Here is a 15,247-nt window from a genome sequence, read left to right as displayed (position 1 = left end):
TATGAGATCTAATGAAGTCCAAACAGGACAACTTGTTTTGAAAGGACAGTGGTTTTCAGTCCCCCTCCCACTCCACACACACACACACACACACACACACACACACACACACACACACACACACACACACACACACACACACACACACACACACACACACACACACTCTCACACTCCCCTGTCACTGTAGCCCATCCTCCTCTCATCCAGTGAACATGCCCAGTTTCAAATACCACTGTGGAATTTTTTAATCAGGTTTTTGGAAACATCTTTAGCTGCATTATTCCTCATTAAAATCATACAAAACTAATGTGAAGGAGTCAGATTTGGTTTTACAATATCTATAAAACTAACATAGGTTTAGTTCAGAAAAAGACGGTCAACTATAACATTTCCTAATTGGGTGGTTTCCCATTGGCTCAAATGGCACTCTGCTCAACATCACCACTTCTTCAGTGCACAGTTTTCATAACAACAAAGAATCATGAATGACAACGAAATCCTTGATCGGCACTTTGCATCACACTCGTGTGGGAGGTGTTCGGCGCGATGGCGAGCAGACTCTGCATGGAGATAGGGATCTGTTGTTTTGTTGGCTGAACTGTAGCGGAGGGAGAGACAGGCAGCGGACGTGTTGTCTCCCTTTCTTTGAAACTCTCCAGCGTAACAAACAGGCTTTCCTTCTCTGAACAGAAAGTCTGTACATCAGCAGAGAGCAGGAGAGAGGGGATGAAGTACGTACAGACAGCAGGCTGCAGGGAGGGCAATCTGTTGATGTTGACAGAATAGTTAGGGATGGGATGAACTTTGTTTTGGGTTTTATTTATTTCAATAAAAAAAATATTAAAAAAGACAGCCCATCATACACATATATATTTATTATTATCACGGTTTTGAATGCATACATTGAAGAAACTGACAGACTACATTTAAAGATTTTTTTTTTGGGAGGGGGGGGGGGCATTTTTAGGCCTTTATTTGACAGGACAGATGAAGACATGAAAGGGGAGAGAGAGGGGGAATGACATGCAGCAAAGGGCCGCAGATCGGAGTTGAACCCGGGCCCGCTGCATCGAGGAGTAAACCTCTGTATATGGGTACCCACTCTACCAACTCTACCAACTGAGCTATCCGGGCACCCAACTGATAGATTACATTTAACCAAAATTGTATTTTTATATGTCACGTTGATTGATAGATAATGAAGATGTTTAATGAGAGTCCATCAAATTGTGTGAATTAAATTTAAAGTCCCTGAAAAGTATTTTAATTTAATAATAGCTTGATTTTTTTTATAGTGCCTTTCAAGGGACCCAAGGATGCTTTGCATGAAGGCAAAACAAGTAACAAACAGAATGAACCAAACAAAATAAATGAATGGATTTAGTGGTGGCAAAGTTTGCCGGGAATATCAGGATTTAGGCAGGATCCATAGGCTGTAGTGAACAGGTGGGTTTTAAGTAGTTTTTTGTAATATCTCCATTGATATGTCATTGCGGATTTTTGCCAGGAGAGAGTTTCAGAGGCTAGGGGCTGCCAGACTCTGTCCCCGATCCCAAAGATGTCATCACATTTTAATCTAAATGTGCCTGCACCCTGATTGGTGCGTGCATGATGTCACCTTTTTTCAAGAAAATGTGGTAGCCTATTCAGGACCAAGTCACTCATAGTAAGCAGCTAATTGAGAAACTTGGTTTTCAGGGCCTTTAAACCCTTTTCAAGACATGCACTAACATTGTCAAGCTTGTGTCTGAAACTACATTGTGCCTGATAGTGACAACATGGAGTCAACATTAAGATATAGACAAGTGATAAAAGGCAGAACCTGAAATCTCCAGTCAGGTGATCATGGGCAGACCTGCACCGCAGCCTGAAGCTGTAACGGCAGAGCTGATCCCCATCTCAGTGAAAACAAGTCAAGACATGAGAGGCTGAGAACTGACACAAACACGAGTATAAAAGTTGTTAAACATAAAATCACAATTAGAACTTGCATTTATTTTGCCATGGTTACTGGTCCCAAACTGTAATGTGCTCACAGCAAGTGCTTTGATGCAAGAGAGAAATAACAAAAAGATATGTACCATTTCAGTTCCACATCAGTTCCATTAGAATTCTAGTTTTGAGTTTTTATGGACTACCTAAGGTGGCAGCCATCCACTTAACTTAAGGGGACACATTGTGGGCAAAAAAACACATAAAAAGAAGAAAATGTGATTATTTTAGATAGACAAATCTCTCAACTAAAATCTATTTAAAAAACAAAATCCAAAATCACACTTTAGAAACATTTTGAAGACAATTGTGAAATCATTAGAATACTTAATTGAGGATGTATTACACATTTTATTTTTTCCACATGTAATATCATTAAAACATGTATCGTGAAAGATTAACAGTATTACAGATTTCTCAAGTAACTGTATATAAATAATAGTGATAAATTAAAGTAGCACTTCATGTTGGAGTTATTATATTTAATAGTTAAATATTTACTCATTTATTTTGTGGTTTTGTTTTTATTATACGGTTGAATGTGTTCATTATATCATTATTGCAGTTACTTTGAGTACCTGTTAGTGCTTTTGTTTTGGAGGTACTAGGCAGTCTAAACCACCAGGGGAAGTTTACATATTTGGGTAAGCATGGATAATACCAGGTAGACACCAGGGAGTGCTCAGGGTTTTTGTACCAGGGCAAGAGAGATGCCATTGTTCTTTGTTTATTTGCTTGCCAAAAATTGTGAAATGTGCCTCACAAATACTCCATGCTTGCCTGGACAATGTTTTTACTCCCTGTGTAAAATGTATTCCTTCGGTGCCTCAGTGGCAAGTTTTTGTCCAAACCAATGGTCAACTAAGTAGACAAGAAGTATTTATTCAACAACATTCCAGTATTTGGTGCATCTCAAACGTCCATATGAACTCAACTCTGACATGACTTCTGACATTAAACCTAGCACAATTTCTTAAAAATCTTTAGACTTATACAATTGATTGACTAAAACATTTGTCAATACAGGGGGAACCCAATGAGAGCAAGCTCTCTTCAGTGTTGACAAGGGTACAAATAAGTAACAAGTTGGAGTTGCATTATAAAACACAAAATTGCAGCTTAAAGTTAAAAATGATCTGAAACTCAAATTGCAGTCGCTTGATAGAAGGCTGACAGCAACATTGGATTATCCAAGATGACAGCTGTGCATTTTGTAAAACACAGCTTTCACTGTTTTGTTTTTTTCAAACATTTTTTTTAAAAGGCACCCAAAAAACAGTCATAACTGGTCTTAGTGCAGTAACTAATCCAAGTCCCATGCCTGTAGCAGGTTGTCACTGCTCTTTCCTCAAAGATGCCCTGTAGATGTTAATGTTTTGATTGCCATCATAGTGAACAAGCTCTACATTAAATCTGCTTGGCAGACATTCCTCATAGAAACCTGGAGTCTTATGCTCTTTTCGCATTTTGGATGAGAGATATACCACAGCTCCGTTCTTGCACAAATGGGCTAGTGTCTCCACTAGCAGTGGGTAAGTCTCTGGGAGGTAAATTATATCTGCACAGAGCACCAGATCCCAGTCAGAAGAGAAGTTCATGTGGTCCTCACCCCAGGACAGAGGGAGAACGGTGGGAAGGCTGGTAGGCCAACCACTGGATGGTATGTTAGCAGAGATGTTAACATGAAGTTGGGGGAGAGCCAAAGGAAGGTCTGTGAGGGTCACGATTGCACCTGTAAAGATACGAAAATGTTATTTCAATATGTTGTTGATGAAACTCTCAACTCAAGAGGCTTTAAACAATGCAATTATATATTATTTACAGATGGATGCACCATATAGAACAGGTACTGTAACAATATAAAACATGTTTGACAAGCAGCGTCTCTTGTGAAAGCAACTGAGAGTTGCATATCTGTGATGTATCTGTATATCTGTAAATGTGGTTGAGTTAACTGACTGAGCTAAATGACAATAGCCGAGACGGAAAAGTGGCTGTCTGGTGGTACAGCGGCATAAGCCCATCCGCCGCTATAATGCATCCATGCGCTATACTACTAGTGGCATACCATCAGCCACTTTTCGATTTCGGCGTCACTCCCAAATAAAGGGAGCAAAGTTCCCGGCATAATAAAATAACCTTCCATGTACATACACAACCAGTTAGTAAAGGTTCATATAAATGCAACCCAAACATTAACGTGAATGTATTCCTTCGCAATACAGAACATAATTGAAGGGAACAACAACAACATACCGAGGCGTGCTGCCAAAATACCAACCACACCAGTCCCTGCTCCCAGCTCTATGATGCGCTTTCCTCTGAACTCCACCGACTGCTCCTCGAAGTAACGACACAAGTGTAGCGCCTGTGTACACACACAAATACACACCTTTATCGTCAATCAAAGCTCACGCTGATTTAGCTGATATATTTTCACAACATCAACATAAACCAAGTTGGCTCTTACAGCCTCCCATACAGGGGCAGCCACGCCGAGGTTGGCACCGAACACCTGTCTTATCTTTAGCTCTTGGCCGACTAAAGTGTATATGGTGTCTTGAGAAAATGTTTCTGCAAACAGACAGTCATCAACAGGGAACGGATCGTCTTCATCTCCTGCACAAGTCATGTTTGGTAAATACATTCGCTTCACTTGATATAAAGTCAGCTACGTTAACGAGCATGAGCACCAGCCACAGCCAGACTTGGTCGCCTTTCAGGTCAAGTAACATTAGCTAGCTAACTGTAGCTTTGTGGGGAATGTAAAAAAAACTTATACGAGGTCGTCGCGAAATTAGTAGCAATTGAGACTAGTTAATTAGCCATTTTCACCGTTGTTATTAGGCGGTTCGCTTTAAGCTATCTATGAGACGCTGTCTTTAAGCTAGTTAGCTAACAAGTGTTACAGTATATGACAAGTGTTAACAGCTGAATTACATGGTGCTGTGTTTCGGCTTTTTAATTTTAGCCTGCACTTCCGCAGAGAGAGTGCTGTGAATTATGCTGGTCATACATTTGATCAGAATGTATTATTTTTCTATTAACTGAAACTTTAGTTACAGCTTTCTCAGTGTTGTCAATGTAAGTTTACACGAGGCTTTTGATTTGAAATGTGACACAAACACACTTAGTTTCCGGGTTAGAGGACCTATCAAAGAAAAGTAAATGGTTTTGCTAAAGGAGCACTTTGCCCCACACAAGTTAACAGTGTGCAGTGTTGAATATGTTTGAATATGTTATCTTAAAATATTTGTAAAGTAGTGATATGGTGCTCTGATGACATTTAATATTTGAACTTTGTACATCCCATGTTGATGTTATTTGAGGGAGAAAACTACTACTTCATGTAACGTCAGGGCTGTGCAATTAATCGTAATTGTTAATTGTGATTACGATTTCGGCTCTTAATGATTACAAAAATAAAACAAAATAAATTTTTTGCACATTACATTTTGCAAGGAAACTCTTATTTTGTCATGTATTCTGAATGAAAACATGTAAAAAGGGAAAAGTATTAATCACAGTTCAAGGTGTTTGTTTCACTGTTTTTAAGTTCAATAATTGCAACATCTTTCCAAAAGTCAACGAGTAATTGTGTTAAATAATCATGATTTCAATATTGACCAAAATAATCGTGATTGTGATTTTTTTTCCCCCCATAATTGAGCAGCCTTAACTTCAGGTGCCTCCTTACTTTCAAATCAGTGACAATCCGAGCAAGAGTAACACCCCTCAATTTTTGCATCGCAAAACAAATGTATTCTCTTTATTTTCATAGCCAGCATTATTTACCAACTCAACCCTGTCTGCTGTCAAAACAATAATTGATCTCATGTTGACTCACTTATGAGTTAGGCCTGCAAATAACGATCATTTTCATGGTCAATCTGCTCATTTTTACTTGATTAATCGTTTGGTGTATAAAACATTGAAAATAGTAAAAATGGGAATCACAATAGTCCAATGGAATGTCCTCAAATTGCTTATTTTGTCCAAACAAAGTCAGAAACTGAACAATCTTTAATTCACGTTGCTATAGACGAGCAGCAAATCCTCACATTTGAGAAGCAGAAACCAGAAAATACTTGCCAGTTTTGCTTGAAAAGTGATTTGCATGACTAATCAATTAGCAAAATAGTATAGTCAATTACTCTCTTTTTGGCTGTATGCATTAATGGTGCAATTCAAACACACAAAACACCATCATGTTCCAGGTTTATTTAAAAAAACAAGTTGCTGTCTCCTCACCCGTTTTGTTTGGAAATCAAAACTTCGGTGGAGTACCACTAAGACATAACCATTTTTCACACACAACTTCACATCAAGACAAAGATGATTTAATAGGTGTATAAAGTGTAGAGTCCAGTACAGATATATTAAATAAAGCTCTTCATCATTCCCGCTAATCAATCTTTATAGAACACAAGGACATGTAAAGAAATTCCAACAGAGCCAAGCCAACTAAAATGAAATGTGTCCAATCTGAAAAGAAAATGATAACGCTGTCTTCATATGTCTGCTTGTGTTGGACTACATTGCAGTTTTCCTCAGTGGAGTGGACAATAACTGTTGGGTTTAGACTACAGATACACTTTACTCAATATACAATAATTCTGCCTGACACAGAACAACTCTTAATCTCTTGATTATTTAAGGTTATTAAAAATAAATTATTTTCATCATACAGATGACAGTAGTACTACATCCATAACTCAACCACCCTACCCCTTAGGTCTCAATATGTGCAAACTGCAAGTGTTTAAAAAAGGTAGCACTTTAAGCAAGGACCATTTAAAAACATTAACGATTAAGTGTTGTAAAATAAGCACTTTATGACAAGTGCAGCAGGTGTGACAGGTATAATTTTAGAATTACAGGATAAATTGGAGGAAGCTCATGGCTGTCGACATCTTCCTCAGGCCAACAATGATCTCGGTATGATTTTTAAATTGTCGAGTAAAAGGATAAAAAACAGGTGGTCCTTAAACCAAAGGAATAGGTTTGGTACCGCATTACTATTCTAATCATATCTGGAGCTGTCCAAATACAAAACATTTTCCTTTAGTCTTCCAACGTAAAATACTGAGCCTGGGCATAAATGTAATGTTGAAATGAAAATGAATTTGCAGTGAAATGATATCTACTGCATATTTCTCTTTCACAAACATTCGTTCTTGTCACATCTTCCTTACAGAAACAACATTTTTGCAATGATTCTGGAAAGAAATGATGCATTGTCACACAACAAACGTCACAATTCATGCTTTGAGTTCAAGCAGAAAACACTCTGCTTTAGCATTTAAACATTGGTAGTCCATTTTATACAACACAAACTGTGTTTCTTTTGTTAAGACACATGTCAACATAGTCGGGTTCGACAAACCTCTGTCACAGAGTCTTGGCGATTTGGGTGCGAGTCACTTGATAAAATAGCCACGGCTCAGACAGATTGTTGATTGTTTCTTTCATTAAAATCAACCACAAATATCTCCACACAGCCCAAAGTGCACCTATAAAGGGACGAGGAACTCTTCTTGACGTTTTTGGTGGGAATGAAAGGCAGTCAGCTTTGTTTTCAGTAGAACCGAGACCAACAAGTCCAAGTCCACACAGATGCACCACAAACACCCACACAGAAAACAAGCCAGAGGAATGCATAATTAAAACTTTGTTCCAAAAAGAATAATAATTAGAACGATGACTATGATGAAGAGGATCAAAATGACCAGCATCTTTCTGTTCTTCTTCTGATACTGTTCCGCCTGCAAAGAAAATTAAAGTCAGTGTCTTATCATCATCATCATGCAACAAATTGAGTTTATACAGATTTAAGAACTGTGTAATACTGTAAATAGTTAATAATATCATAATTGTGTCATTAGCCTGCTGTAAGTTTCCTTTTTTGATTTCTCTTGTGGTTGTTTACATTTATTATTAGCTTCCATACAAAATTGTTATGCATCTAAAAAAAAATGAAATAATGAAATAAATCTTGGATTAACAGCAACCTGGACTGAAAGAGAGTGTGTGTGTGTGTGTGTGTGTGTGTGTGTGTGTGTGAAAGAGGGGGTTGTACAGCAGCTTATGCCGATCCCTGAAGTGGTATGTTGCTCGTTCCACCGGCACATACCGGTCCCTAACAGCAGGGGACGCTTGAAAGTGGTAGGCCACTGTCAGTCTGTCACACACAGTACCGTGCCCTGATGCATATACAAAAGGACCTATTTTTTTTGACAACATAGCGCAACGTATCAGAATTAGAGGTTTATTGTCACCTTCCCTTACTTATAGCACCATAAATTAAGGAATGTATAATTTTTTCTCGTCTGTTCTGTTGTTGGGATATGTGTGATGCTTTTAAAATGACAGTGAAGTAATTTCATATCTCCTTGCCGATTGTACCCTGAAGCTGAGCTAGCATAAGCTAACATTACTATTGCTAATGTTAGCCTAGCCATCGTAGCGGTCTGACTAATCAATAACAGAAATGTAGAGCCAACTGAGTGTATTATTTGTTGTTGCATGTTTAATAGCACCTTTTGTAACTGTTTCATTCCTTCTTCTGTTTTCACACAAGACTGCTCCACATTGAAGTCAATTCTGTCAAGAACGGTGCCCTAGAGGGAGAAGAGGGGATTTTGTTATCAGAGGAAAATAATTTTAGTAGTAAATTCTTTATTTTAAACAAAGGTAATCTTGTAGGTTAGCAGTGTTGTTAACAGTTTGGTGTAGCACTGCCACTGACTTCTCCTTGAAGCAGTTGATACAAATCCAAATTGTCAATAGGTCAGGACGCTTTACATTTTGGAAGTCATTAGTGCAACTCACTGACAACCCGAGGCTTGTACGTGTAGGGGCAGTAACATTTTTCTTTGGCACCCCAGTGACTGGACTCATGCCATAGTTACTAATTCGGTCTATTAAGTCATTCTATGTGTAAGTGGATCAGGACGGTTTCAAATACCTGTTCCACCACCATTCCAGCCAAGTCCCGGAAAATCTCATTCAGATCTGAGATGGACTGCACTATTTGTCGGATTTCCCGCTCTCGTTCTTCCACCATAACTGTGTTCTGTTCAACCAGCATCAACTGGTCGTCTGTGAACCCCTAAAACAAAAGAGAGAATAAAAGTCGGTGATTTTATAGTAACACAATTATCACTCCAAATGCAACAACGCATGTAGCCACAGCCTTAGCAGACACTACTCAGGCCAAATTGTAAATCAGTTTTCCTTTGTCAAAATTGAAAAGAAAAAACAGATTCACTATGCCACTCAGTAGATTTTAGCATACACCCCTATGGCAAAGGCAAAAAGACATTGATCTGCACGCCAGTGTTGCACTTAAAAAGTTGGGCACGGGTTTAAACCATCTTAGCATCATGTTTAGGATTTATTTCTACAATAACTTAATAACACTGTGCCAATGTGTTTAAAAAAAATCATCTCAAGAGTCTTTTGAATGTCTGTTTTTAATAGCATTAAAAATATATTTTAAAATGGCTTAATAATATTTGGGAAAATTGGTCATTTCTTTTTTTTCGAATTTCACTTCACAGACAGCCGAGATCTTTTTTTTTACGGTTTTATTCCACCAGACATATCCTTCGTGTCATTTCCTGTCTTCTAGTGGGGATTAATAAAAAGAGGCAAAAACTGATATGTACAATTGCTAAATTTATATTTATATAAAGACAGAAAAATCCATGCAGCTGGCACGCAACAAACGCCACGCTCACGTCACGCAGCCAGTGTGCAGCTGGCCTTATAATGGATGTATTTCTTAGTTTTTTTCTTATCTCATGTTTATATTTTAAAGTGTCTCTGCTTTTATTGTACTGTATACAGGACGCCTGAGCCAAAGAAAATGGTGGTGGAACTAAAAAGCACCTTGTCATATACAGCTAAATCTTCATCCTCTTCCATTAAGGGTCCAGAGTCAAAAAAGTGCTTTGATCTCTCCTCACGATTCTTCATACCTGAAATATAAACCAATGATGTGATGCTTAGGTGGCATGAAAAAACAAACAACTTGAGAATAAAAGAGATATAACATGGGATAAAACCTTGGTAATGGTTACAAATATGTGAGAAACCACAGTGAGAAATTAGAACACAGGAAACCAGTCCCAGCTTTACTGCAGTCCTTACGCTTTAGATAGCCGGACTGTGTGTGCCTGAAATTGGTGGACAGATCCTGCAGGCTCTGTGCTATGGACGAGACCACATTTCGCAGTAGCTTCTCCTCCTGCTCGGTACAGTGGCCACAACGAGACTGCAGGCCTGTCACAGCTCGCTGGCATCGGTGAAACATCTGCAATAAACACAAAATTAGTGAGCAAGGAGAAACAAACTCCATGTTTCATTTCAAACTCTTCAACATGAAATATTGTCAAATGTGTTCATATCCACTCCCTCAAACAATCAGAGGCCACACAGTCAATACTATATCATGTTCTTATTACTTTGTGCTCAAGTAAAAAATATCTCCAAATTAAAAAGGTGTGTACGTTTTTTTTTTTTTTTTTTAAGATTATTTTTTGGGCTTTTCCACCTTTTAATTGACAGGACAGCTAGGTGAGAAAGGAGAGAGAGAGGGGGGGGAAGACATGCAGGAAATCGTCTCAAGTCGGACTCAAACCTTGGACCTCTGCATCGAGGCATAAGCCTCTCAGTATATGTGCGCCTGCTCTACCCACTGACCCAACCCGGCCACAGTGTGTACGTTTTTTATCTATAAATTGAGCATTAACTCTATTACTACACTAAACCATTACTGTACCTGTGTAATCTCCTGAGTAGTGATTTCTATGGCATGCTCTTCCTCACTACTGTCATCAAGCGTGGGTCGATTCATATGCTTGTCATGAAGCAAGGCCAGATCTTTCATTTTCTGCCGAACCCGTGTGATTTCGTACTGGATCTGTAAGGAAATACTTAAAGGTTAAAAGCCATGTTACTTTGTACCCAACTTATTGGGGTCATACAGAACATTTCAACAATTTAAGATTACAGGATTCCAAATGCATGCATGAGCTTTCAATCTTATAATTAGGGATACTGTATTGTTAATGGGTCAGCCTTTTACAGGTAGGTTTCTATATTCTTGTTCCAAGTTTGTTTCACCTCATTAACCCACTCCACCCATTTGGGGGGCAGTTTCTTGGTGACTCCAATGGCCGCTTCAGGATCCAGACTAATTCCTGACACCAGAGCCATTCGATCATCAGCCAACTTAAAAACAAAAACAACAAATTACTCTATAAAAACATTGTCAACATTTCATGTGTCTTAAGTAAATCTAACACTAAGGAAAAACAACAGTACCTCATCAAGCTCCTAATGTGATTGGCAGATAGCAGATTGGTCCCATCCAATAGGGAACAAGGAAAAGGAGAGAGAGACAGAAGCAACAGAAAGTGAGCCCCGGAAAAATCAGTGAATACCAAAAAAGCTCAACAATTTATTAATTTGAAATGAGAATGATAATTTCTGTACAGCAGAGGTACATAAGGTCTAGCTGTTGAAATGAAATCTAATCATTTGTTTCGAGTTTTTTGTTTGTATGTGCATTGCAACAGTGTCAAAACTGGAATTTGGATGCAAAAATAAATCATACTTATCTAGAAACAACTTGCAGAATAATTCCATTTTAGACAAATCATATGTAAGAAACAGTGAGAATAAAGAGAAAGGAAAAAAGGTTGAGCCTCAAGATCACCTGAGCTGGCTGAGTTTAACAAAAAGAAAACTTCTTTTTAATTTAAAATGACCGCAAATTAATATGTAATAGGGAATTCAAAAGACACTGTGCCTTGCTTTGGATAATTATGTCTCATGTGTCATGTTTGTCATGTCATGTCTTGTTTGAACTGACAAAGACCCTGCTGCCTTCTGGCAAAGTCAGTTATTTTAAAACGGCTTCAGTAAGCGGAGTGTGCATCTTCCCATGGCAAACAAAGTAGTGTTCGTTGCTATAGATCATAATTGCACTACTGTAAAATGAAAAACTGACATTAATGGATAGTGCAGATACATTTAAATCAACACGGTTTTACAACATATACGATTAAAGTCTCATACAGGAACAATAGGAACAAACATACACTGAACAGTCCGTGCATCACAAGATATACGTATTACTATAAACAGAATTTTTCATGTAACATTTTACGTCTCCATTTGAGCTACATGATATGCAATGCGGTCAGACAGTGCAATAACTGTCCAAAGGGAGTCGAAGGAGGTCTAGTTAAAGAGTAGATCTTGGTAAGAAGATCTTGAGACCACCGTCTGCAAATACAGATGCTTTTAAAAATACTCTATTCAAGGATCCATAGAGATCTTCACCACACTTTTTAAAATGTACTTTTTAGAAGGTTACTAACAAATAAGGACCTACTAAGCAACATTATGGCAAAAACTACTAAAGCTAATTTCTATTTAATATGTGGAATTATGATGTACAGAGAGCTGAAGATCCCACAGGTTCAGCAGCATCAATCAATCAATCAATCAATCAATCAATGAGCCTGGAAGGGCTATCTATCCATAACCAAATTGCTGGGCTGGTTCCATTTTAACTGCATCACCTGCTGATGGGGCTCTAGTAGAAATGTACGTGGATTACTGAGTAATGAATCAGTAACCTTTTTTTGCTCTCTATAGTAGAAATTACAGATAATGTATAAGCAGTGAATCTGGCAAACAGGAACAGACAGGAGAAGTCAGTGTTCACCCTGTTCAGTAGCTGAAATTCAGCAGAATATTTTGGGAAATGCATCCTCAACTGATGTGATATCCTTCAGTGCCTCTGGGTGTCCAGGCTAATAAATCCACCTCTATGTGTGGTTAACTGGTTAAAATGTTCACAACTGAGTGTGAATGGTCACACACACCCTGCACCTGCTTGCCGTTCTTTGTAGCCTGCAACTGGCCTCCTCTACTGGAGACGTTAGGTCAACTCCAGCACAAAGACAGGAGAGCTGTACACTGTTCATGCTCAACCTTCAAAAAGAGTGTCCGGGAACGTGAGGAAACTTTGTGGACTACCTTGTGCTTTACAAAACTGCAATGGAATTGACAGTGCACAGGTAGATAATGACAGGATTTGTATAAAAGGGTCATCCTTTAAAAATGACTTGTAGGTTAACTTGTAGGCCCTACATTTTTGCACCGATCCCATATGCTGGCTCTGTATCAGCCCTGACACTGTGCCTTATCATGTGGATTGGGTATTTGGTCAAATGTGCCTGATCAACATTAAATACAGTTTCTTTATTGTCATGGCAAAATTCACCTTTTTTTTCTTCTTTTTAAATAATGGCTTCACACTCAACTCAAGGATTATTAGTATGTCTGAACGATTCACAGTAGTTTTCAGGATACAGCAATATCCCTTGCCTAGGTTTATGACATGTTTATGAGTACAGGAGAACACCAGCATTCTACTGGAACAAGTTAGTACAGGTTACAGGCAGAATTTTATCTAGACTAGATTCAATTACTGTGTACTTGCCACAGCACACACATTTTACTAGAGAGGACCACTATGTGGAAATGCTTTAACTTTCACAAAAACACACTCAATCTACACTATTTTATTTTACAAACGTACCCTTTTATCTTAGAAATGAGGGAATTCTTACTAATATTTAGATAATTGTATTCCCATTATTTACTGTAGACATTTAGCTATTTCGAGCTGAAAAATAAAATATGCCTGCACACCCCTCTTCATCCTCCTCCATCATCCCACTGAGTCAAATAAATCAATCAATCAGTCTTGAGGTGAATGCGTAGAAATCTTCCTGAGTAATGATTAGCAGCTACTAACACACTGTTGTATCTAGCTAACACAACTCAGTGACTGGCTGGCTATATGCAAACACACACGGTAAAATGTCAAAACGATGCAGACCACTCACCGCAGCATTGCTACGTGTACTCAGACGGGGGTCGTATGTACTCACTTGCTCAGCCAATATCTGCCGGTTTTGGATTGCATTGTTCCGCATTAACAAGAAGGCATCTGTCAGACGCCTAGTGGCCATGACTGCCTTGTTTGATATCTAAATTAACACTGGACAAAATGCGGATCAGGCGATGATTATTATACTATGTCCACTGGCGCTGACCCACTGCTAACACACCGCTAGCTTTAGCTTTGCCTGCGATGAACGATGAGGTAAACTCGCGATACAGCGCCTATAGTGGACAGCAAACGACCTTAATTGTATTTATCTTTCAGGCATTTCTAATGCTTAAGTTAAAAATGAGGAACATGACCGACTGTTAATTCTCAAAATTCTGGATTACGTTAGGTTAGTAACGTTATTTCGCTTTAGGCAGCTACGGAAGTAGGAAAACGTAAACACCTGCGCAAAAGCAAACGCTTCTTCTTCTAATACTCATTTTCTGCGGCTGCCAATTGTAACTGTCCGTTTTCGCCGCCTACCGCCGCGGCGAGGCGACAGCAGTGTAGTTACACATTCACCCACACATCGCGACTGGACTTTTTAGTGAAGTAGTAGGAAACGTCTTGTATTCAGTAGCCTAGTTATACTTTCAAAATTACAAATAGTTGGATATTTATAGATTCCTGATTTTTCAATAAGGAATAAGAAAATAGGCTATGTAATTTGGGAAGTTTTAGAAAAGAACCATATATCAGTATCAGTTATTATGCCAAGCAGAATATTTCCTATATCTTTAAGCATCAAAGTTAAAAAAAAAAAATGTAAGTTTAATTTTTTCAAGTTACATTTTTTCATTTCCATTGTTCCATATACACACAGTGTATACATATATAGGCCTACACATATTCTATTGCTCTTTTTGTTGGGCACGGGTATTTTGGAGCAATGAGCATGGTAGCCTACAGTGTCACTGCCTTGGGAAACCTTTGACCTGCCAACCGGGCCTCCAATTTCAGTTTGTGGGATTTTAACTTCAGTGCTTTCATTTACACTCACTGCTTCAGCGCATCTTATCCTTCATGGACCTCACCCTCCCATAAACAGAATGAGCTCACAGTTAGATTTTATGTCCCTCTGTAATAGGCCTGCTCATCTAGCTAGTGTCAATGTGTGAATGTGTCGGCAAAATTTCTGTTTATTTTGAATTGTAAGGAACAGTCTGTGAGCTTTTCTGCAAAGACCGGTGACAACAGAATTAAGCGTGTGAGTTTTTTCAGAGCCAATTTATGCGTTCACATTTTATATTTCATTCATCTACATCTGCTCATTCA

The 15,247-nt window shown here is 38.5% G+C and overlaps 2 protein-coding genes across 4 annotated transcripts; both read right to left on the bottom strand.

The window, feature by feature from the left end:
• Positions 1 to 2,537: 2,537 nt before the first annotated feature.
• LOC144516711 (EEF1A lysine methyltransferase 3-like) lies at positions 2,538 to 5,056 on the bottom strand. Its single transcript, XM_078248242.1, has 3 exons — positions 4,466 to 5,056; positions 4,252 to 4,363; positions 2,538 to 3,727 (listed from the first exon to the last, which is right to left on the bottom strand). The coding sequence occupies exons 1-3, from the start codon at positions 4,640 to 4,642 to the stop codon at positions 3,330 to 3,332; spliced, it is 687 nt and encodes a 228-aa protein (XP_078104368.1). The 5' UTR covers positions 4,643 to 5,056; the 3' UTR covers positions 2,538 to 3,329.
• A 1,145-nt stretch (positions 5,057 to 6,201) lies between these two features.
• Positions 6,202 to 14,408, bottom strand: stx16 (syntaxin 16). 3 transcript variants are annotated; one of them, XM_078248238.1, is made up of 9 exons: positions 13,926 to 14,408; positions 11,326 to 11,337; positions 11,125 to 11,232; positions 10,781 to 10,921; positions 10,150 to 10,312; positions 9,889 to 9,977; positions 8,963 to 9,106; positions 8,535 to 8,615; positions 6,202 to 7,760 (listed from the first exon to the last, which is right to left on the bottom strand). In XM_078248238.1, the coding sequence occupies exons 1-9, from the start codon at positions 14,049 to 14,051 to the stop codon at positions 7,659 to 7,661; spliced, it is 966 nt and encodes a 321-aa protein (XP_078104364.1). In that variant the 5' UTR covers positions 14,052 to 14,408; the 3' UTR covers positions 6,202 to 7,658. The 3 variants fall into 3 exon arrangements, with proteins under 3 accessions (XP_078104364.1, XP_078104365.1, XP_078104367.1); XM_078248239.1 differs by lacking the exon at positions 11,326 to 11,337; XM_078248241.1 differs by lacking the exon at positions 11,326 to 11,337 and having other exon boundaries at positions 13,971 to 14,407.
• Between the last annotated feature and the right edge of the window lie 839 nt (positions 14,409 to 15,247).

Source organism: Sander vitreus, chromosome 4, assembly GCF_031162955.1.
Source record: "Sander vitreus isolate 19-12246 chromosome 4, sanVit1, whole genome shotgun sequence".
NCBI lineage: Eukaryota > Metazoa > Chordata > Actinopteri > Perciformes > Percidae > Sander > Sander vitreus.
This window is presented reverse-complemented; position numbering and strand designations above follow the sequence as displayed.